The sequence below is a fragment of the Equus caballus genome, chromosome 14 (assembly GCF_041296265.1).
Source record: "Equus caballus isolate H_3958 breed thoroughbred chromosome 14, TB-T2T, whole genome shotgun sequence".
In the NCBI taxonomy this organism is placed as follows: domain Eukaryota; kingdom Metazoa; phylum Chordata; class Mammalia; order Perissodactyla; family Equidae; genus Equus; species Equus caballus.
This window is the reverse complement of record NC_091697.1, coordinates 61,200,463-61,223,588: the sequence shown is the minus strand read 5'-3', so window position 1 is coordinate 61,223,588 and position 23,126 is coordinate 61,200,463. Positions and strand designations below refer to the sequence as shown.

Sequence of the window (23,126 nt, the reverse complement as noted above, 5' to 3'; positions counted from 1 at the left end):
GAAAATTTGGACAGAATTGTCACTTTTAATATGTTTATTCTTCCAATCCATGAACTCAGTATGTTTCTCCATTTATTTGGGTCTTTAATTTTTACTAATGTTTTGTGGTCTTTAGCATACAGATTCTATGCATGTTTGATTAGTTTTACACTTACATATTTCACTTTTTTGGAGCCAATATAAATGGCATTGAATTTTAACTTTAGTTTTCAATTGTTCGTTGGTAGCATGTAGAAATATGGTTGATTTTTGGTGTTGACCTTGTGACCTTGCTTATCACTCTAGGAATTTTTTTTGGTATTTATTTTGAGAATTTTCTACATAGACAATATGTTGTTGGCAAACAGGGACAGTTTATTTATCCTTTTCCAATTTGTATTACTTTTATTTCTTTTTCTTGGTTTATTGCACTGGTTAGGATTTCCAAAACTATGCTGAATAGGAATGGTTAGAGTGGCATCCATGTCTTAAACTCCATTTTAAAGGGACAGCATTCAGTCTTTCACTTTTAGCTGTAGTTTTTAAAAACAGATTTCTTCATCCAGTTGAAGAATTTCCATTCTACTCCTATCCCAGTTTGCTGAGAGTTTTAATCATGAACGGATGCTGAATTTTATATTATTTTTTAAGATTGGCACCTGAGCTAACATCTGTTGCCAATCGTCTTCTTCTTCTTTTTTTTCTTTTTCTTCTTCTTCTCCTCCTCAAACCCCCCAGTACATAGTTATATATTCTAGTCGTAGGTCCTTCTGGTTGTGCTATGCAGGATGTTGCCTCAGCATGGCTTAATGAGCAGTTCCATTCTGTGCCCAGGATCCAATCCAGTGAAACCCTGGGCTGCTGAACTGGAGTGCACGAAATTAACCACTCAGCCATGTGGCCGGCCCTTGGATATTGAATTTTGTTAAATGCTTTTTCTGCATCAGTTGGTATAGTCATGTGGGTTTCCTCTTTAGCCTGTTGTTATAGTGGGTTACATTGATTGATTTTGGAATATTGAACCAGCCTTGCATTCCTTAAATAAATCTCACTGGTCATGTTACATTATTCTTTTTATATATTGCTGGATTCAACTTTTTAAAATATTTTGTTGATTTTGCATCTATATTCATGAGATATATTGGTCTGTATTTTCCCTTTTTCTACTGGCTTTGCCTGGTTTTGGTAGGAGAGTAATGTCAGCCTCATAAAATTAGTTGCAAAGTGTGGTCTTCTATTTTCTGGAAAAGATTATATAGAATTAGTGTTACTTTAAAAAGAAATGTTCAGTAGAACTAACCATTGAAACAATCCGGAACTGGAGATTTTTTCTTAAAAGTTTTTTAACTATAAATTTAATGTCTTTAATACCTTGTCACTTTTAGTTAGGCTTTTAGTTAGGCTATTGGTGAGAGCTTGTAGGAGAGTGAGTTAAATATTATTGGAAACTAAAGGAAAGGGAATCCTTGTTATATAGTAGCATTAAATTTGGCAACACTGTTTTCTTTGGTAGAAAATGGGCCTAGTGAACTGGGTTATCATGCTAAGGAGATTTCCAAACAAATTTTGAAGATACCACCTGGTTTCTTCCTGCCTAAAGAAAATGTGAAAGGACAGAGACAAACTCTGATGAGTTTCTCATCACAAACTTAAGGTAGGGAAGGGTTTATCTTAGAGAGATTTAAGTGTGTGGCTTTTGTCTAATGGACTGAACCCCGTAGATTCACAGAAGACTCACAAAGTTTGAAAAGCAGAATTACATGTGCAGAAACATTTCTGAATGGTAAGGGCAGAGACCATGTAAAATGATATGGAGTCATTGGACCCATAAATTCTACTGTCAGGAAGCCAAGTGAGAAAACTACGTAGTTGCAAATGCATCCTACTTTCATGAAAATGGAAGGATGACTCAGAGAGCAGAAATAAGCTCCCCGAGACCAGAGCCCAGAGCCAAGGAGAATTATTGAAAGACATAATCAAGGAACTTTAAATATTTTCCCATTTGGATTTCAGAATTGCTGTGGACTAGTGACTCCTTTGTGTCTCCTCCTTTTCCTTGTTTTTGGACGGAAACGTCGGTAGCAGTTATCCTTTTCCTGTCCCACCACAATATGTTTGGTATATGGGAGGCAAATAAATTGTTTCTTTAGTTTCACAAGTCTATAGAGGGAGAAGGAGTAAATTCAAGGAACTCTATTTAATGAATTATACCTATTACGAATATAACATAGTAGATGTGATGGTATGTCATTTTCAATAGTAGGTTATAAAAAGACTATAGCTGCCAGTTTTTGTGCACTCTCTCTCTGATCACTTGTTCTGAGGGGACATATGTAATAAGCAGCCCTATGGAGAGGTCCATGTGGCAAGTTTCCTGTCAATAGCCATATGACTCTCAAAACAGAACCTCCATCTCTAGTTAAGTCTTTGGACTCTACAGCCCTGGCCAAGAGTTTGACTGCAATCTTGTGAGAGACCCTGAGCTAGAAATATCTAGCTTAGCTACTCCTAGATTCGTGATCCTCAGAAACCATGTGAGATAATAAATGTTTGCTGTTTTAAACTGCTAAGTTTGTTACCCTGCAACAGATAACTACCTTACTAGGCAGCTCCCTCCTCCTTGGTACTCTGCCCCATAAATTCTAGTCATCTTGCTCTGTCTTCTTAACTCATCTTGTCTTCAAGACTCTTTGGATTTCTCTTTCCTGTGCTGAAGCCTGGAAACTGCCTCCAGGGAGTAAGCAGGGGAAATTGTACTGATCACCTATTTGTTTCCCTTCTCTCATAGGTCACAGTCCCAGGCTGCCTGCTGTTCAATGCCTGAGAATCATCGTTTTAACATTTTGTCTGTTTTTCTAATTGCTTAAGGTGAGTTAAATCTGGTTCCTGTTACTCTCTCATGGCCAGAACGAGCTCAAGTCTTGATGTCAATTTAGATGTGAATGCTACTGGGAGTTGGTATCCTCACACAACTCAGTGAAAGGGTTCTTTGTATTTTACTAAGATTTTCAGGTTTTTTGGAGGGGGAAGGATTTAAGATTAGCTTTATGTTGTGAGAGGCTTCGGGCCAATGAGGGAAGAGAATGAGGAAGGGCTAAAGGCATCAAAGCCAACTTTCTATATAGAGAGAAGCATGGGTTATAAAATGCAACATGTGAGCACCTTGTGTATAAGAACAGTTGGTTCCACTTACTCTGATGCTTTGTCACTTACCTCCACTCCACAAAAGCAGTGCTTGGTTGAAGCTAGCTACCATCTGGTGACATATGTAGTGACCTGTCTTAACCAACATATTTTTCCCAGCTGCTCTTTTCTTCCCTCTAAGGTTGATAATGCACACACATATTACAGTCCTGCCTTTTCTCCTCTATTTTACCACACACAATTTACTCAGTTCCAAAGCGGGCTAGTTCTTTCTTTCACATACATACATACTCAAACTCACTCCAACTGATGCTCTTATTTGCACATCTAAATCTCTTCTAGTTAGAGCACAAAAACTTAGAGCACAAAAACTTCCCACAAGTCATTTCTCTCTTAGGCTAGTTCTTTCTGTAAGCTAGATAAATCATGTAGATAGCAGCTGATCACCAACAGAGCTAGCTTTGCAATTCTAGATCAAGGAATTGGAATTGGAATAATATACGGAAATCAATTTCCATCACCTTCTAAAGCATCTTAGAGAATTTCCTGAGAATTTCCACACCTATTTGGTGTAAGTCATTGAATTAGGCAGGGTGATGTAAAAAAAGACATATAAAAGAAATCATTCCTATCTTCCAAAAAAATTGGTGGTCTACTAGGAGAAATATGTACACAAGTCATTACAACTCAAATGATTTATAAAAGCCTTCGAAAATATACAAATAAATTACAATAGTATTTCAAATGGGAGAAAGAGTAGAGCTACCTGGGAATTAAGCAAACCTTTCTGTAACAATCAATACTAACCATGAGGGATTGGTAGGGATTACGTGTCAGTAGGGGAAAAAGGGCAGAGATGGGAACTTACATGGGCAAACTGCTTTTGAGTATGTTTAGTTATATAGCACACCTAGTTTTAGGGAATCATAAATGTACTGCAGTAGATACACACAATGTAACATGCATACCTTTTCCAGTTTTACTCTTACATTTTTGTTGTTAAAATTATGAGAAACATTTTATTTAAGACTTATATCCTGGTGGAAGTGTTTCATTGTAACTAACCTTCTGTCTTAGTACCTTCTGTATTTCTTAAATAGAAACTGCGTCTGATTTCTTGCCTGGTTTTAAGTCTGTATAATTGAGTCCCATAAAAAGGAGTGTGTAGGTCCCTAAGTAACCCAGATATTTCTTGGGTCCCACACCCACCCTAGTTACTCCAGTTTTAGAGATTTTTACAAGACAAGGTTTGGAGGCAGAACACTCTTGACAAACACACCTAGAGTATCTTCAAGTTTGTTTTTAAACTCTGGACAATTCAAAGAAAGTATTCTAGGACCCAGCTTATTCAAACAATGGCTTTCCTTTGAAATAAGATCGTCTGCCTCCCTTAAAGGCATAGTAGTCACCTTTGACACGAGGAACAGAAGGTAAAACAACAAAGGATGTGGGGAACCAACCCCAGTGCTGGAATTTTTTTTTAAACTGATTAGCACCAACTCTCATTTCTAGGTGTCTAGCCTAGTCCAGAGGATGTAAGTGGCAGGTTAGATCAATCACCCCTGAGTCTGATATGAAAGGTTTGATGTGGCCAAGGAGGAGATGTGGAAAGGGGAGTAGGTACTATGAAGAGCTGCAACAAAGGAAGCAAAGAAAACTTAAGGTTGAATTTCCCCAAAAAAGACAGAAATAGCAAAAACATATTTTTTAGTGTACAAAAAATGTAAAAAAGGCAAAATAATCTCATCTGGTCTGAGATCTTCCGAATACAATATTTAATGTCGGTCCCCTTATTCTGACCCTCATTAGGAGTGCACGAGGTTTATATGTATGGTGTGTTTGTATGTGTGTGTGAGAGAGAAATTGACAGCACTGATGAAGGGGAAGCCGGAAAGATAAGGTGGGATAAGGGGCTCTGAAAAGTCAGGGTGTCTACTGTCCTGGGAACCTTTGAAGCACACTCCATGACGAATTAAATTATCTCCAGGCTTAGAAAATTCCTAGAGACAAAGATGGGAAGAAAAATCAAAGGTCTTTGGTAAGTGGGGCCGCAGCTTTGTGCTGAAGTCTGCACTAAGTTTTGCTTTGTGTGATGTGTGGATGGGGGAGAACTCGACCAAAGGAGGAGCCGAGGGGGAGGGGGATGGGAAGGGGAAGGCACTTCTACCTGCACACACCTCAGTTGGGGGTGGGGGAGGGGGTGCTGAGTAAGGATGCAAATCCAGCCTTCCAGAGTGGCCAATCAGCAGTCAGGTGAGGGAATTTGGGTCCCCATCGCACCCCAACCCGGCGTATGAGCACGTGTGCGGTGTTCTGGGACCTTTGTCCCGCAAAGTCACACTTGGCGGGCACCCTTTGGTCCCTTTTTCTTGTCGGATCTGCCTGAATCTTTTCTCCTCCACACCCTACCTCCGAGTCCTGTCTCCTCCTCATCCCTCCACAATTTCCCTACCGCGCCGCTGCGGGTGAGAGCCTGCAGCCCTCTGCTCCTGAGGAGTGTGCGGAGCTTGGCACACCAGGTTGCTGGGACGGCGGCACCAGCCCCTGGCACTTCCGCACGGGTGCAGGCGGTGAGCCTCGGCCGGACACCACGGCGCTCCTGCCCGCGCGGGGCAGTCCTCCGCCTGTCCCGCCCGAGGCGGTACTGCCCGCCTTGTGCCTGCCGGCTCTCGGCCGACTGTGGGTCTGTCCTGTGGGGCTCCGGAAACTCCTACAACGTCCAGAACACAGAAAATAGACTCATCACCTAATTCGCCAGGGAGCCGGAGCGCTGCGGGGCCGCGGTGCTGCCTGCCCCCGCTCCTCCCCCCACCCCACCCCCGCCCGTGCTCCGGCAGCCTTTCGGAGTCACACAGCACACCCCCCCCTCCCCCCCACCCCCCGGCAGACAAAGGGCCTGGGCAAACTCGCCGCCCGGCCTCCTTGCGCTCCGGGGAGGCGGCGGCGCCCGCGGTGGATCGCGCAAGGAGGCGCGCGCGGGGCAAGGAGCCGCGGCCGCGGGAGCGCGGTATGGGGAAGAGCCGCGAGATGCGCCTGACTCACATCTGCTGCTGCTGCCTCCTTTACCAGCTGGGGGTCTTGTCGAATGGGATCGTTTCAGGTAAGTGCTTCCGCGACTTTCGGCTTGCTTTCCAACTTCCCCAGCGGAGAGCGAGGACGCACGGGTAGGCAGGGCTGGTGCAGCCCGTGCGCGGTGTGCCGGGCTCAGTGGGTAGCAGTAAAAACAAGCGTGCGGGTGTGGATGGGGGGGTCACGCTCGTGAGCGAAGCGCACTTCTCCTGCTCTCATTTTAACCATCGTGAAATGCTTAGTTTTCCTCTAATGAGAGTAGTAATATTTGCAAAGTTACATTTACAGCACCTGGAGGAAAACTGGGAAGTACATAAATTGATAGCGATGCTTTGCTCTGGCATAGACTTCAAAGAATTTAATTGCGCTGGAGCCTTTGCACCGGTTTTCCTTTCAACAACTAAGTGCTGTCATCAAACTTTGCTGCCCCCCCATCCCCATATATTCGTACTTTTATTTTGAAAATGCTGGGGTCTGTAATCTGATCGCAAGGCTCCAGGGGTTGCAAGAGTTTCAGGGGCTAGACGGGTGGTCTCCAACGCATTAACGCGAGAGCCTTGAGGCTGTGCGGAGTGTGAGCCTGGGAATGCTTGTGCTACTGGAACCGCGGCACTTTAAGCCCGCACTTCTCTCTCTGCCCCGCCCGCAGGGCTGCAGTTCGCCCCCGACCGCGAGGAGTGGGAAGTCGTGTTTCCTGCACTCTGGCGCCGGGAGCCGGTGGACGCGGCCGGGGGCAGTGGGGGCAGCGCCGACCCGGGCTGGGCGCGCGGCGCTGTGGGCGGCGGAGGCGCCCGGGCGCAGGCGGCCGGCAGCTCACGCGAGGTGCGCTCGGTGGCCCCGGCGCCGCCGGAGGAGCCCACGGAAGGCCGGTCCGAGCCCCGGCCCCGGCCCCGGCCGCCGCCGCCACCGCCACCGCCGCCGGGGGGCGAGGAGGACGAGGAGCTCGAGTCGCAGGAGCTGCCGCGGGGATCCAGCGGGGCGGCCGCGCTGTCCCCGGGCGCCCCGGCCTCGTGGCAGCCGCCGCCACCCCCACAGCCGCCCCCGTCTCCGCCCCCGGCCCAGCCAGCCGAGCCGGACGGCGACGAGGTCCTGCTGCGGATCCCGGCCTTCTCCCGGGACCTGTACCTGCTGCTCCGGAGAGACGGCCGCTTCCTGGCGCCGCGCTTCGCGGTGGAGCAGCGGCCGAGCCCGGACCCCGGCCCCACGCGCGCAGCCGCCGCCCCGCGCCCGCCCGCGCCGCCCGACGCCGCCTGCTTCTACACCGGGGCCGTGCTGCGGCACCCCGGCTCTCTGGCCTCGTTCAGCACCTGCGGAGGTGGCCTGGTAAGCGTCCTTCCTGCCCCAGCTCTCCGCTCCCCCTGCCACTCCTCCCGCTTCCCCCACAGATCAGGCTGAGCTGCATGCACCACATCCCCTTCCCAAATGCTCCCCCTGAACTTCGGCCTAGTCCGCACCACCCAGAAGTCTGCACCGTTTACCTCCCATGGAACATCTCCAGGGCAGTCAGTGAATCTGGAGGCTAATTAGATGGATTAATAGCCTTCTCCTTCTAGATGGTTCTAAGTTTCTTCCGAATTCTATATGAAACTCTGTCTCCTTGTAACTCTTCCCACTGGTTTTACTTCTTTCTGTTTTCCAAAATAAGCCCACCACGTGGTGTCTTTTAGGAGACTGGAAGATAACCAATCTGCTCACTGCTGAGTCTCCTTCGTGTTTGCCCCCCACCCCGTTCCTCATCTTTTATCTCATAGCTTTTTTCATGTCCTACTTCAAAGTTGTCAGAACACTTCTTTAGGGAATTACATTCTGACAGCTGTCTGGAATTTAAACACATCCACAACCATACTGGACACCTGTTCACTGTTGGGGGCAAGACAGGAGTTGAGAAGAAGTGAAGTGAAAGACTGGGAGCCGTTGACTAATGGAGGACATTAGGTCCAGTCAGTATTCAAAGGATTATGGTCCTCTGATTTAACATTTTCTTTTCCAAGGCTTACATTTTATTTGGCACTAGTTCCTTTTCTTCTCTCCACTCCATGGAGGAAAGTGGTGAGGGTGAGAGCCTTGCTAACAGGCCTCCTGGAACTGGAAAGGAAAAGCCGTTTGCTGTGGCAGAACTGTAGAGATTATCATTTGATTCCCCACCCTCCGACCCCCCCGTCTTGATCCAGGGTTTGGGATAATTGTTAGCTCCTGTAAGTTGGCCTTCACTTTGTGGTAAAGTATACATAACAAAATAAACCATTGTAACCATTTTTTGATGTACAGTTCAGTCCATTAGTACATTCACGTTGTGCAGCCATCATCACTGTGGCCTTTACTATTGGTTTAGAGCAAAAACCCACAAAATGTTGAAAACACCCTTGTGTTTTGTGGCTTCATGTTGCTGTTCCTAGTGAGCCACTGATGAAATCCACAAGGACTTGTCTGAAAGCAACCTGCTCATTTGGAGAAAAATCCAATAGTAATGAATAGCAGAAAATAGCAGCACAATCAAAGCCACCCAAAGCCATCAAATGGAAAAAGATGATTAAAAATCCAAACAAAATGAAACTGGAAATTTTTACCTATGCCCTCCTAAGGTCCCATAGTCAAATGATGTAAATTGCTGGACAGGGCTATATTTTACCACATGCTCATAATGATGAATATTCAAATATGGACATTTTTAGCCATGAGTGAAAAAAACTGGCATGGAAAAATTACATGCAAAGCTTTTAAAAATGTTTTTTGTGGAACTGATGTTTGAACACTTCACTGGGGGAAACATTTTGTGGGGGTTTCATTGTCCACTAGTTTTTGGCCCGGAATTAAATAATTACATATAGAAAGTTCCTGGTGTGGTAGAAGCAATAGGGGATAAAGCATTTCACTGTGTTGAAATGTGGGCTTTTGGTCAGATTTTCCAAATGAGCTATGCCTTCTCGCCATACTTAAGGGAGCAAAGTTAGAATTATGAGTAGGTTTTTCATAGACTGAATAGGAGTTTGACATACCTCCCTGTTTATCACGTTGGACCTTTACTCACTTTTCCTATTTGCCACATATGTATATGTTCTGAACTGGGAAGTCTTTGTTATTGAGGAAAACTGATGTTGCCAGCAATACAGTATAGCAGTCAGACTTTGAGGAAAAAGTTAGGCAGATAGCCAAGAAGGGTGGGTTTGTTACTTCATGCCAGCCCTTTTCCCTTATGAGAGTGGATTAGGAAAGAGAGAACATAATTTATCTGAGCTATGACATTGGTTTGTTTCCTGGTGATTGACAAGTCCCTTACTTCTCTGGGCTTCAGTTTGCATAAGTAAAATGAGAAAATTGGATGATTTAATTAAAAATTGGATGATAGAATTAAAATTCTATTGGATGTTAAATGTATTCTAGGTCCTACATTAGGGGTTCACAGATTAGGAGAGGGACATCATGTACAAGTAGATATGACACAGTTAGTCATGAAACTGACATATCAGCATGATGGGTCAAATGTTATGCCCCAGGTACAATCTCGCTTGAGGAGCTGGGTAAGGCTTCCCAAAGCAGACAGAGTGTAACTGGAGTTTAAAGCGAAGGGGAGGCTTTCTCCAGTGAGAAAGGCCTGAAGAGTGTTTTAGACAGAGAGAAGAGACTCAGTGGAGGTGTGAAGCTACAGAGACTGTCAAGGGAATGAAAAAAAAAATCTCCTGTGATTAGGCCAGAAGATGCAATAAGGGGGAAATGATCCCAAAATGTCTGGTGAGATCAGACCTCAAAAGCCTTGTCTGCTAGAGTATGAGGTTCTTCTGTCTAACTGTGGATTATCACAGGACTACATTCTTGCTCCTCTGTATTTCCAGAATTCTGGAATACTGTAATTCTAATGTGAAGAATCATAATGTCTTTAAATAGGGGGGAATTATTCATAAATGTAACTACCTTTAGTTTGCAGCAGTTTTTTCTTCTCAGTTAATAAAAGCCTTCTGGTTATTAGTCGCACAGAAAACAGATCACTAAGTATACCTTCCCTTCCCCTGTCTCCATAGCTAGTTTGGCCTGTTGGTGCCCGAACTCCTCAATACCTTTGGATTATTATATTTGACAGGATCCAAAGTCTCTATCAAAGGAAATAGATCATCAGCTATCCAGTGTTACAGAATGGTGAGCACTTAGAAGATTGGCCAGTTCCTTTTCCAGATATCAGTCTAATAACTTGTGCTGTGAAGAGGAAAGTGCTAGAATGGAGATTTTGGGTACAGGGTCAGGTGCTGCCTCTTCAAAGTATTTAAGCTTTCTGTATCTCATTTTCCCTGTTTATAAAATACACAAATTGTACTTATATACCTAGCAATTGATGTATGAAGTGTTCTTACTGTTTGTTTCGTCTTTTTAGTCTCTAGTATTGAATAATAATCTTATTTGAGCCATATATTAGATCTGATAGCATGTAAATATCATAATGCTGAGCAATTAAACATTATTGAACAGTTCCTTTGAGCAAGGCATTGTGCAGATACAGAGAATACAAAAAGAAGATGAAGGACTCTTGGTTTTAAGGAGCTCCCAGCCTGGCTTGCCAGTTGCAGATGTAAACAGGAAAATACAGTAGGTTGAGCTATGTGCAAATGTAGGTGTGTCCCAAGTGCTGTGATGGTCCTGTCTTGTTCATCCATTTTCATTTCCACAGCATTGGAAGATATTTAGCCTTTAGAAGGCACTGAATAAAAATCACTGAATAAAATACAACTCATGCAGTACTTTATTATGTTTTAAAAGTCTCTAAAAAATTAAAATACGAAAAAAAGCAGCAAATTAAATTCCATGAAAGAGTGCAACGATTATGTTTGCTCAAAATTAACACAATAGTTTTTTTAAAAAAGCACATCTGGGACCAACTTGGTAGTGTAGTGGTGAAGTTTACTCACTCTGCTTTGATGGCCTGGGGTTTGTGGGTTCAGGTCCTGGGCGCAGACCTACACACTGCTCATCAAGCCATGCTGTGGCAGCATCCCGCATACAAAATAGAGGAAGATTAACACAGATGTGAGCTCAGGGACAATCTTCCTCAAGCAAAAAGAGGAAGATTGGTAACAGATGTTAACTCAGGGCCAATCTTCCTCACCAAAAACAAACAAACAAACAAACGCATCTAAGTGCTGGGCCGAGGTAAACTAGGTGGTCAAGTACATACCTTGCTATGGTTCTCTTTAGATAGACTGTTGAAATGGCTATTAGCAATTTTTAGATTATTTTTTCCAGGATGATAAAGAGTGACTACTAAAACTTTATCTACTTAAATTTAGAGTTTATACAGTAGTCATTTTGATTAGCTTTTGATACAGCCCTGTGTAAATTCAATTTTTTTGTTTTGTAATTTACTGCCTTCTTAAATCAAAGTGTTCAATTCCATTGTAAGTTTTGAACACTTAAATATTCTGGGGCATCTGTTTTGGATGAGGCACTTTATCAAGTATCAGTAAGAAAGCAGGGGAGAAGGGTGTCAGGGCAGGGATGGGGGAAGAGAGGTGCATAACTGGGAGAACTGAGGTAGAAGTGGAATCAGCATCCAAATGAACAAAGTAAGATTGCAGACTAACCTCACACAGCTACCTCATTCATTCAAGCTGGATCTTAGGAATGGTGGAAAAGATATTCTAAACAAATCTAAAGCAGTATTTTAAAAGAATGCTATCAGGACATCAGACATTTTGAATATCTCCTGAAAGACTGAAAACAATTTGGGTTGGATTAATGGAAAACATAAAGGCATTAGAAAACATCTGTGAATGGTGGGAGCTATGCCAGAGGGGCTGCTGCATGTGCTGGGAAAGGGAATGCAATGAGCAGAAGGGGGCTCTAGAACAACAGTGTCCTTGACTCTTTCTGATGGCCAATTATGCCAAGCAGTGGAGGCCAAATGTATGTCCCTAGGCAATGGCAGAGAGAATAGAGGCAGAGCTTTCCTGGGCATGTGATGACACCAGAGGATAGAGAGTCTCCACCCTCAACAGATGACATATTGACTCGTTGCACCCTATAAAAGGTCCCACCTGTCTTTTCAAATAACTGGAGGACAGCTGGCAACTGCACCAGTCACAACAGGTAGGTGAGCAGGGAAACCAAAAAGAGATGAACTGACACTGAAGAATATCACACTTGTAAGAAAATGAACCACATAAAAGAGAATCATCAAACTCTGATTAATTAATAGATGAAGCAAGCAAAAAGATAAGAGAATAATAAGGCAGATGTATATTGATGGAAAAAATAAATTTAGAAAAACAGGAATAGCTGCTATCCAGAAAACATGATTAGATATAATGGAACTAAAATTATATGATCGTTAGAATGAAAAACTCCATAGATGAATTAAGTAAATTTGTGACTTGGAAGATCAAACCCAGAAATTATCCCAGAACATAATATAAAGGACAAATGGATGCAAAATATGAAAGAAAAATTGTGAGCCATGAATCATAGATCAAGATGGTCCAAATTTCTCTAATAGGAGTTAATTTTTAAAAATCTGTTAAAGGATAGAATTTTAAAAATGCATGCAAATGTACCCTAAACATTTGATTCTAATTTAAATCACCAAAATATACATTCATCAGCCAGGCTTTTAATGTGAGGCCAGATACTACTCCTTTGAGGGTATGTCAGGTAACTGGTGTTCCAGCTGAGCCTTATTCGACATGTGCCCAAACCGATTTCCAATATAGGTGTCTGTATTTGGAAGAAAAATTGAAGACAAATGCAAGGCAATTTATGTGTAGAATCCTGGACTTTTAAAATTTTCAAATCTTTTACAGTTGTTTTATCCCAAATAAAATTAGAGCAATTTTTTTAGTGCCTTCACTTTTTCAGGTTTTTCCAAAATTTTCATGGAAATGAAGACATCTTTTGCACTCATATTTCACTGGCTTTAATATTTAGTGTATGATTAAATTATCTAATTACAAAATGTGACTACATGTGTTCAAACAAATACAGCTGAGTCTTGGTAAACATACAGGCTGACTGGTGGAAATAATTGTCTACAGCAAGACAAGAGAGGAAGGTACTACCTGTGAGTGTTCAGCATGTGCATGCCTCAGTGATCATATTTTCTGGATGGTGTACAGAGTGTTATTTAATTCAGTGATTCGAGATGACTTGGTTGATATAACCAGTGTTATTTAGGTAGAGGTTAAAAGAGCGTTTTTTTGTATTAGAATCAAATTTGTCAGAAATCAAGGAAGACACACACCTTCAGATTGAAGGACCCACCACCAAACTCAGAGTGCCATAAGTAAAGAGAGGCCCAAACCCAGATATGTCAGATACATTAGAAAATCACAGATAAAGAGAAAATTCTGTAAGTTCAATAAAGAAAAGATTATCTACATTGGAAAAAGTGTCAGATTGATGTTAGAGAGTGAATCAGTGTGCTGAACGCTAAAGGATCATGAGTTGATAGCTTCAGAATTCTGAGGAGGTGTGACTTTGAATTCTGGACTCAGCCAAACTACCATTCAAAGGCAAAATAAAGTCATTTTCAAAATTATAAGGACTCTACCATACAGAACCTCTAAAAAGATAGGCGCTGAAAAGTCTTCCTCCAACACCTCTTCTCCACTTATTACTCAGTGTTCCTTCCTAGAGGTAGCCAAGGTTACTAGTTTCTAGTGTATGGTCTATGGGTAGTTGATGCGTAAACAAATAAATATGAATATATAAATTTATATTATCTTAATCCCACATTGGTTACACACACACACACACGTGAGATTATCACATATGAGTGCATAAAGAGATTCCCCTTTTTTGGTAATTCCATTTCGTCTGATTGTAAGTGTATCAGTTTGGTGTTGGTGTACGTTTAATTGATCCCAATATTTTCCTGTTATGAACAGTGCTAAATGTATAGGACTCTGTAGATATGCCATTTTGCTGATGTAACTTATGTCTGTGTCAGAGGACATGTGTGTTGATAATTTGGGGAGGTATTATCTGATTACACCCCATAGAGGTGGTGCCATTTTACATTGTTAGGCTAGCAGAGTATGTGAGTACATCTTTCTCTGTACTGTTACTGATATGGGTATTTCAAAAATTTTAATCTTTGAGAAATCTAGTAGACAAAAAATATTATCTCAATGTAGTTTTGTTTTGGGTTTTTTGGGCGAAGGAAGATCCACCCTGAGCTAACATCTGTTGCCAATCTTCCTCTCTTTTTTTGGCTTGAGGAAGATTGGCCCTGAGTAACATCCTGTGCCAGTCTTCCTCCACTTTGTATGTGACTCATGGCCTCAGCATGGCCAACGAGTGGTGTAGGTCCACACCCAGAATCCAAACCTGCAAACCGTGGTTGAGCATGCTGAACTCAACCACTAAGCCATGGAGCAGCCCCTCAATATAGTTTTAATTTTCTTTTTGTGTTATTGGTGAGAGCGAGCGTCTTTTCATATTTTTATTCTCATTTCCTTCCTTGTAACCTTTCTGTTGATATCTTCTACTCATTTTTCTGTTAGGTTTTTGACCTTTTTTGTTTCTAATTCCAGAGCTATTTTTATATTAGTATTTTAAAAAGATAATGTTAATAACAAAATAATGCATGCTGAGTATAGAATGTTTAGAAAATATGTAAAATAAGTTATCTGTAATCTCACCACCCATAGTCACTGTTAACCTTTTAGTGGCTATGCTGAGAAGAAATATAAATATCAAATAAACATTCATAGTTTTTTTGCAAATTTATTGGTAAGTTAGGAAAAGCAGATTTTCTCAAACATCATTTTTGGTTCATAAGATTGGCACCAAGTAAGCAGATTGATAATGCCCAGTGAGCATGCTTGGAGAACACTTAATCTTACACATTGTAGGAGAGTAAATTGGTAAAGCCTTTTGTTCAGTATGTATTAAAGATTTAAATGTGCTTACCTTTCTTTTCAGCAATTCTGCTTGTAGATGTCAGTTTTGGAGGGATATTCATGTTTCTGCAAAAGATTTATGTATAAGCCTATTCATTGCAGCGTTGTTTTCAAGAGCAAAACACTAAATATTCATCAGTAGTGGGCTAGTTACAATTGTATACTGTGCCGAATGCCCAGAGAACAAGATAAAAGAAATAGTTCCTTGCTTCAAGGAATTTACAGTCTTGAAGGAGCTGTTTCTTTGCCTCAACTTCTTGGCCTCCCTGTGTTCATCACTGTTTTCTGATTTAGTAAGTACTCCATATCTCTTTATTGCCTTTAAGTGCACTTCTATTTAAGGCATCTAGTTTAAAATTGAGAATGGCAGGGATGATCATGGTCATGGTGACACTGACATATGGGAGAAATTTCTGTATTTAGAGTGGAGCAATATGCAGATACTCAAATCTTATTTAAAGAAATGATATAGTGAATTCTAATAAAAATAATCATCATGCTGATGGAATAAGTGACATTGCACATTAAATGTTAATAAACTCGTGAATCATGTATTAATCTATGTTTTAGTATCCTGAGACAATTTGGACATGGAGCAAGTTTGTGAGAAGAAATTTTCTTTATTTAATAATATTTGTTTATTTAATTATATTTATTATTAATATTGTATTATATTTATTTAAAGTTTATTAGCTGAATCATAAACATGGCATACTTTTTTAAATCAGGAAGTTCTTTACAGGGGCCTTAAAATATTTTTTATGCAACACTAAACAGAGTACATTTTTTTGAGCTCATGTCCAATTGACTGCTTCCTGGTTAATTGCAATTCTATTTTTACCCCAGATGATTATGGTTCTGTTTTTGTGAAATAAAAAATAATCAGAGGAGTTCTAGGTTCCTGGTAGATGGGAAGTGTATTAGGTTAGGGAAGTAATCTTGACATATTTTGAGGCAATGGGAGAGCCAGTGGTCCCTCTTGGATTATGATTTGGGGGGTTTCCTGAAAGGAACTTTTAAGATTCCCTGAGCCAAGTGAGGACCATAATTTGATGCAGAGTGCACTTAGGGTGCAGCCGTAGGGAGCACATCATCTTGTCTCCATCTCATCTTTATTCTAATGCCAAGCCCTAGACTGAGAGAAGTGAGAAAATGGGATCTCAGCCATTTCAATGCTACCCAGAAATTTGTGCAGAGTTATTGCATGGTGGTGTTGGGAAGGCCCTTGGGTACTAGATATTTTAGTACTTGCGTTTTCCAGCAAGAGAAGCTTGATTTCATTTTATAATTAATGTGTGTATATCTGCAATAAATTATTAACTGTTTAGGCTTTAACTCAGATGATCAGGGAGTGGAGCTGATGAGCACAGGCCACTTTTGGCACGTTAAACAGCTTCTGCTTTCCTATTGCTTTCCATTTAGAAAAAATAAGATCTAAATATATGTATTTTTTCTTCACAAGTACATAATGTTACCTTGCCTCAGAGTTCTTTTAGTCCTCTTCCCTCTGCCTGGCTTCCCCTAAGGTATAGGACCTCTTTCGGCAGTGAGCCCATTCATCGGATCTTTGCTCCTGCTTCTTGACGCCCTGTTTCTGAAAGTCTGGTGTGCAGGTACCTGTATCAAAATCATGGCCGTGGGGGTGAGGTAGAGGGAGTTGAGGATTCTCTGCTTAAGATCAAAATCCCAGATTGAATTTCAAAACTAAGAAAGGTATTTAAAAAGCATCCAAGGTAATTCTTGTGCAAGCTACAGTTTGAGGGTGTCCACTCTAGTGATTCTGAAAACTCCGGAGCTGAGGATCTTTAATGACTGGGTTTGCATCCACCAAACTTCACGCCCTAGGCATCTTGAATGGATTTTAATATTCTTTTTTAGCTCCAATTATAGTAAACTTGGATACCTCCTGTCCTTACCTTTAAAATCCTCCCAGGAACCCACTCAGATGCCATTGAACTAGAAAGGATTTGATGGATTTCAAATTATTATTTAACAGGCTATAAATGTGAACTAGTTAGGAGATAATGTAATGGGACCTTAATGCCAGTCTGAATGTTTTCCTACTCTTTAGGTGAAAAGGTATACAAAAGTTAAAACTTGCTTCTTCTTCTAGAATTTGAAAGTAAATAGAACTAAATTATTTCCAACTGTCATCAGCAGTTTCATGGGTAATATGACAGAAGACTTACTCCAGCTGTTTCACAATAGTTATTATAATAAAATAAAATTTATCAGAAATAAAGGAAGAAATCTTCAGACTGAGAGGGACCTACCAATACCACCATGTTTACATGTGGATTAATGAAGACCAAGGCAGTTGTAGAGGAATATTAGGAAATCAGTGGGAAAACTGTGAACTCTTTGTGAGAGATTATCTACACTGGAATGGCAGTGCAGTGTGGTCAGGTTGAGAGGACCTTGGAAATGCATAAGAATTAAATGGTGAGCTATCTCAAATGGCAGAAACGAAATAACCAGTCTTATCTACTCATTCACATTTTAAGAATTTGGATGTCAAAAATACTGCAAAACTCATTAGAGTTAACAGTCAAAAAACATTAGCATGCTAAGAGGAGTGGCCAGGCAGATAATTATATCAACTAATCTGATTAGTGCAAATGGTCTGTCTCCGCTAAAATTAGGATTTGAATGTATGTAGTAGCAACTAAAACGTGGTAGGTACATTTCCATTATAAAACTATTATATTACAAGTAGATATTTTAGTGTGCCCAGTTCATAGATAGGCAGTTCAATTATTGACAGAGGAAGCTGTATATAATTAGCATAGGGTCTTTGTGATGTTATCTTACTGTGGTTGTGTGCTTGCAGATAAAGTAAATAAAACTTCATATTTTCATTACAACAAAATAGAAAGTCTCTGTGATTTATTATTAAAATAACAATTACGTATAAATATAATTAACAAGGTATAATGACTGAGTAATTCATTGTGGAAATGTCTGTCTTTTTATAAATTTAATTATTTAGTGCCCTGTTTTGTCTACTAACATGAGTAATTCTTGTGTCTCTATAGATCTCCAGTTAGAATTTTGTCAGTTCAGAATAGGTGGTTTGAATTAGTAGTGTTTAAAAACTGTCAAATTGGTATCTTAAGATGAAAGTTCCTATGTAGAAATTTTTCTAAGTAGAACCTAATTATTTCTCATTAGTAAGATAGATTCATGAATATGTCAAGCTGATTTTTCTAGGGATAAATCGTTATTTAAAATGTAACAAATTGAAAAGGATATTGTGAATGATTTTTTTTCTAAAATCTTTTCTCTGGTATGATTTACATGCCATAAAATTCACCCGAATGTAGAACTCAGTGATTTTTAGGACATTTGCAGAATTGTGCAACCATCACCACAATCCAGTTTTAGAGCATTTCCATCATCCAAAGGGGTCCCTCATACCCATTTGCAATCACTCTATTCTGACCCCAAGTCCCAGGCAACTGTTAATCTACTTTCTGTTTCTATACATTTGCTGTTACATTCCATATAAATGAAATCATGTAAAATTTGGCCCTTTGGGTCTGGCTTCTTAAACTTAGTATAATACGTTTGAAGTTCACCCATGTGGTAGCATGTATCAGTAGTTTATTATTTTTTCTTGCTAAGTAGTAAACCATTGTTTAGATATATCACATTTTGTTTTTCTTTTCATCAGTTGATGGGCATTTAGATTATTTCGACTTTTTGGCTATTATGAGTAATGCTAATGTGAACATTTGTGTACAAGTCGCTGTGAAGATAAATATTTTCATTCATCTTGGGTAGATACGTAGGAGTGGAATTGCTAGGTCATATGGTAAATTTGTGTTTAATATTTTAAGAAACTGCCAAATTCTATTCCAAAGTACTGCACCAGTTTACATTCCCACCAGTAATGTATTGTTTCTCCACATCCTCAACGACACTTGTTATTATCTCTTTTTTTATTACAACTGTTCTTGTGGCTTTGCAGTGGTATTTCATTGTGGCTTTAATTTGCATTTCTCTAGTGACTATGTTAAGCATCTTTTCGTAGCCGTTCGTATATCATCTTTGGTGTAATGTCTATTCAAACCTTTTGTCTGTCATTGTCTTTCTACTATTTAGTTTTAAGAATTCTTTATATACTCTGGATGTAAACTCTTTGTCAGACATATGATTTTCTAATGTTTTCTTCTAGTCTATGAGTTTCTGTTAATTTTCTTAGTGGTGTGTTTTAAAGCCAGTTTTTATAATTTTGAACAAATCCAGTTTATCATCTTTTTCTTTTTATGGAATGTGCTATTGGGGTTGTATCTAAGCATTCTGTGTCTAACTCAAAGTCACATAGACAATTTCCTCTGTTTTTTTCTGTAGTTTCGGGTTTTACATTTAGGTCTATGATTCATTTTGAATTAGTTTTTATGTATGGTGTAAGAAAAGGGTCTAAATTAATCTCTTTGGCTGTATATACCAAATTATCTCTCAGCACCATTTGCTGAAAAGACATCTTTACCTCCTGAAGTGCTGTAGGACCTTTGTCAAAAGTCAACCATAAATATGAGTTTACTTCTGAACTATTAATACTCTTCTTTCTATCTATATGTTTATCCTTATGTCAGTACCATACTGTCTTGATTTATACAGCTTTATAATATATTTTGAACTCAGGAAATGTAAGACTTTCCATTTTGACTTCCTTTTTCAAAACTGTCTTAATTATTCTGGGTACTTTGCATTTTTATATAAATTTTCAGATCAGATTGTCAATATCTGCAGCGTCTGCTGGGATTTTGATAGGGATTGTGTTTAAAGATCACTTTCGGAAGAGTTTCCGTCTTAAACAATGCAAAAGCTTTTTGCTACCTGGAAATGACTATTACTAGAGCAATCATTTGGGGATATTTTTGAATACTCCATTCATTAATAAGGAACAAAATTAGCTACTGACAGCCCATATTATAATGGACAAGATTTAAAATTCGTGAAAGATTTATGAGAACAAGTAACCAAAGCCTCTCATTTGGAGGTATACAAAATAGTAAGTTACACAATTAGTGTCTTTGCAGGATTAAGACATGAATCCAAGTCAGTCTCTGGTATTGTTTCATATACTCCACTGCTGTGGAAAAGACCGAAGTTGTTAGGATCGGGGTTCAAATCGAGTAAACAAATAAATATAAACACACTAACAAAATCCAAGTCAGCCTTTTCAGAAAGTAGATTCTAGTCACAAACATTCAGAGTTATTCTCTAAATTTGTTTCCAAATTATTGTGTGTTTATTTAAACGGAGCCAAGAATTCCAGTATAGTACCTTTTATTAAAAACCAAAGCAATACACTTTCTTTAGTAATGTGAGTTTGGAGAGGTATCTTTCCACTATTGGAATCATGATTGAGACAGCATTAGGGAAATAAAGGCCCTTAGTAGTTAATCTTTTGTTGTTAGTGCCATTGAGCCAATTCCAACTCCTAGTGATCCCATGTACAGCAGAGCGGAACCCGGCCTGGTGTTTTTGCTCCATCCTCTCACCTTCCGGTACTATCTCAGACAGTGCTCTGCTGCTATTCACGGGGTTATCATGGTCAATTTTTTCGGAAGTGGGTGGCCAGGTCCTTTTTCCTAGTCTGTCTTAGTCTGGAAGCTCTGCTGAAACCTGTCTTCCATGGTTGACCCTGCTAGTATATGAAATACTGGTGGCATAGGTTTCAGCATCACAGCAACACACAGCCACCACAGTGTGACACCGGACAGACAGATGGTTTGCTTCCCTGATGAGGAAACAGACCTGGGCTGCTGCGGTGAGAGTGCCGAATCTTAACCACTCGACCACCAGGACTGGCTAGATAGTTAATGTATTAGGTATTCATTTAGTAGTAATGTAAAGAAGACCAATAAAGGATAGAAATACTGTATTTAGTTAATTTCGATAGATAATTTTCTACATTTTGGCAGCTCTTACATAGGGGGTATGATAACACCGACAGTATCTTAGAATTGATAAAATTTATGTGAGGGCAGTTGTGGACTTGGTGTCATTTTAGAAAGTGAACATTTATGAAGGCCCAGTTGCAACTGTTCTCCTGGAAAAACTTGGCTCAGGAAGTAAAAGGGAATGATATCTGAATAGTTATATTTAAATGTATGGTTTTGAAAAATAGTGTGTAGAGATATACACAGGAAAGCTTTATAGTTTTTTTTTTTTCAAATGTGCTTAAATTTTTTCTGCTCAAATTGACCATAGGTCAGGATTAAACCAAATTTTTGTCCCTGTACATTTTATATTAGATCTGAGCTTTAAGGAATAAAATGACGGCCCAAGAATTCTATTAAGAGAGATGCTTTGGAGTTGACAGAGGAAGTTGGACAAGGCATACATACAAATATCCCTTGAAATTTAGGTCCAAATCTTAGCTGGTCAAGTGGTAAATTAAAAAAATATATTTGATAACTAATTTAATTCCCATGATTGTTTATTTTGCATTTTCAGTTTCTCTTGTTCCTTCTCCTTGTCAGGATCCAAGAGTTTACGTAATCTGTGTGAACTGATATGACCTTTCTGTGATGGGGGTAGAGTCATGAAGGGGGTCAGTGGGTGGAAAGATAAAAGAGGAGAATTAAATCCACTGATGGGTGTTTAGAGTGTGTTTTAAGCTTAAGAATATGGAATCCCCTTATTTCTATTTGAAATGCTTTTGGAATAACATACTCTAAAGCATCCTAGGGGATAGCCTAACACTGCACATTAATATGGTTAAAAGGTCTCCAAAGCATTTGCCTATAGTTAGCTCAGTTGTAGTATTTTAGTAAGTGTTCTAATAACTTGGCTGCTCTTGCCTTTGGCTGTGGAGTCTCCACAAGTGCACAGTGTCCAACTTTTGGGTGCTTGGTCACATGGTCTTACGTGTTCTGAACCTTTTAATAACTCACCATAGGCTTGTAAGAGAATACATCAGACTCTGTATTGGAACTGCATAATCCACTGTCTGTTTAATCCTTCTTTCATTTCTTTCCATTACCTATTTCTCTAGAAGATACACATTCAGTCGTGTATTCACTGCTTATATCCCGTCCTATTTCCGTAATTCTGAAATGGATTTCAATAAATTAGTCTTAGAGAGTTAAAAAATAGTACAGTATAAGTGAAAGAGAAAACAGTGGAGGTCCACCATAATAATATAACTGGTTGTAACTATGATAATAACATAGGTTTTAAAAGTACTTTACAGTTTATAGATTGCTTTTACAAAAATTTTGAATGTAGTACGTCTATATGTTTTTGGAAAATATGTTATCTGCCCAACGAAATGCTTATGTGTGAATCTAGTTTTTGTAAACTGAGTAATATTTTAAGGACCCTATAGGATGTAGCTATGTAATGAAAACCTATTGTGATTTTTTTGGTAAATAAAATAATAACTCCTAATTTAGTATCACTTTCTTAGAACAAATCTTGTTTGGAAATGCCTTATTTTTTACTTTTCAGTAATTTAGCATACTCATACATTTTGAAGTGTTAATCAACTTTACATATGAAAAATAAGAATAGCTTTCTATACTGCTTGCCGTGGTAAATGACAAGAAACATACCTGCAAGAAACAGAAAGGTGCTACAATCTTCTACTAATCATACCTACAAGAGCAGGAAGCAATTTACATCTCCACTTTTTTCTTTATCAAATCAATAAAGAAAAATTCGTGACTGGAGATGCAGTGTTTCTATTTGCATCAGTTTTAAAAAACAAAGACTTGGGGCCGGCCCCATGTCCTAGTAGTTAAGTTCAGTGTACTCCGCTTTGGTGGCCCAGGTTTGCGGGTTTGGATCCCAGGTGCAACCTACGTTGCTTTTCAGCCATGCTCTGGCAGTGACCCATATACAAAATAGAGGAAGACTGGCACAGATGTTAGCTCAGGGTTAATCTTCCTCAAGCAAAAAAAGAGTAAGATTGGCAACAGATGTTAGCTCAGGGCTAATGTTCCTCAGCAAAAAACAAAACAAAAAACAAAGCCTTCAAGCCCAGAATATAGTGTCTACTATTTATTAATTGCTACTGTATACCATACTCATACTGCC

The 23,126-nt window shown here is 39.9% G+C and overlaps 1 protein-coding gene and 1 long non-coding RNA gene across 3 annotated transcripts in view; one reads left to right on the top strand and one right to left on the bottom strand.

Moving 5' to 3' along the window:
- Nucleotides 1-3,803: 3,803 nt before the first annotated feature.
- LOC138917491 (uncharacterized) lies at nt 3,804-6,965 on the bottom strand. Its single transcript, XR_011425599.1, has 2 exons — nt 6,166-6,965; nt 3,804-5,833 (listed from the first exon to the last, which is right to left on the bottom strand). It is a non-coding gene; the product is annotated as an uncharacterized lncRNA (long non-coding RNA).
- The window catches only part of ADAMTS19 (ADAM metallopeptidase with thrombospondin type 1 motif 19), a 236,414-nt gene continuing 219,320 nt past the window's right edge, over nt 6,033-23,126 (top strand). For both annotated transcript variants that reach the window (XM_070234436.1, XM_023617756.2), the window contains exons 1-2: nt 6,033-6,223; nt 6,842-7,515. In XM_070234436.1, coding sequence (XP_070090537.1) covers nt 6,133-6,223; nt 6,842-7,515 — 765 coding nt within the window. In that variant the 5' untranslated portion in view covers nt 6,033-6,132. The remainder of the gene's footprint in view (nt 6,224-6,841; nt 7,516-23,126) is intronic.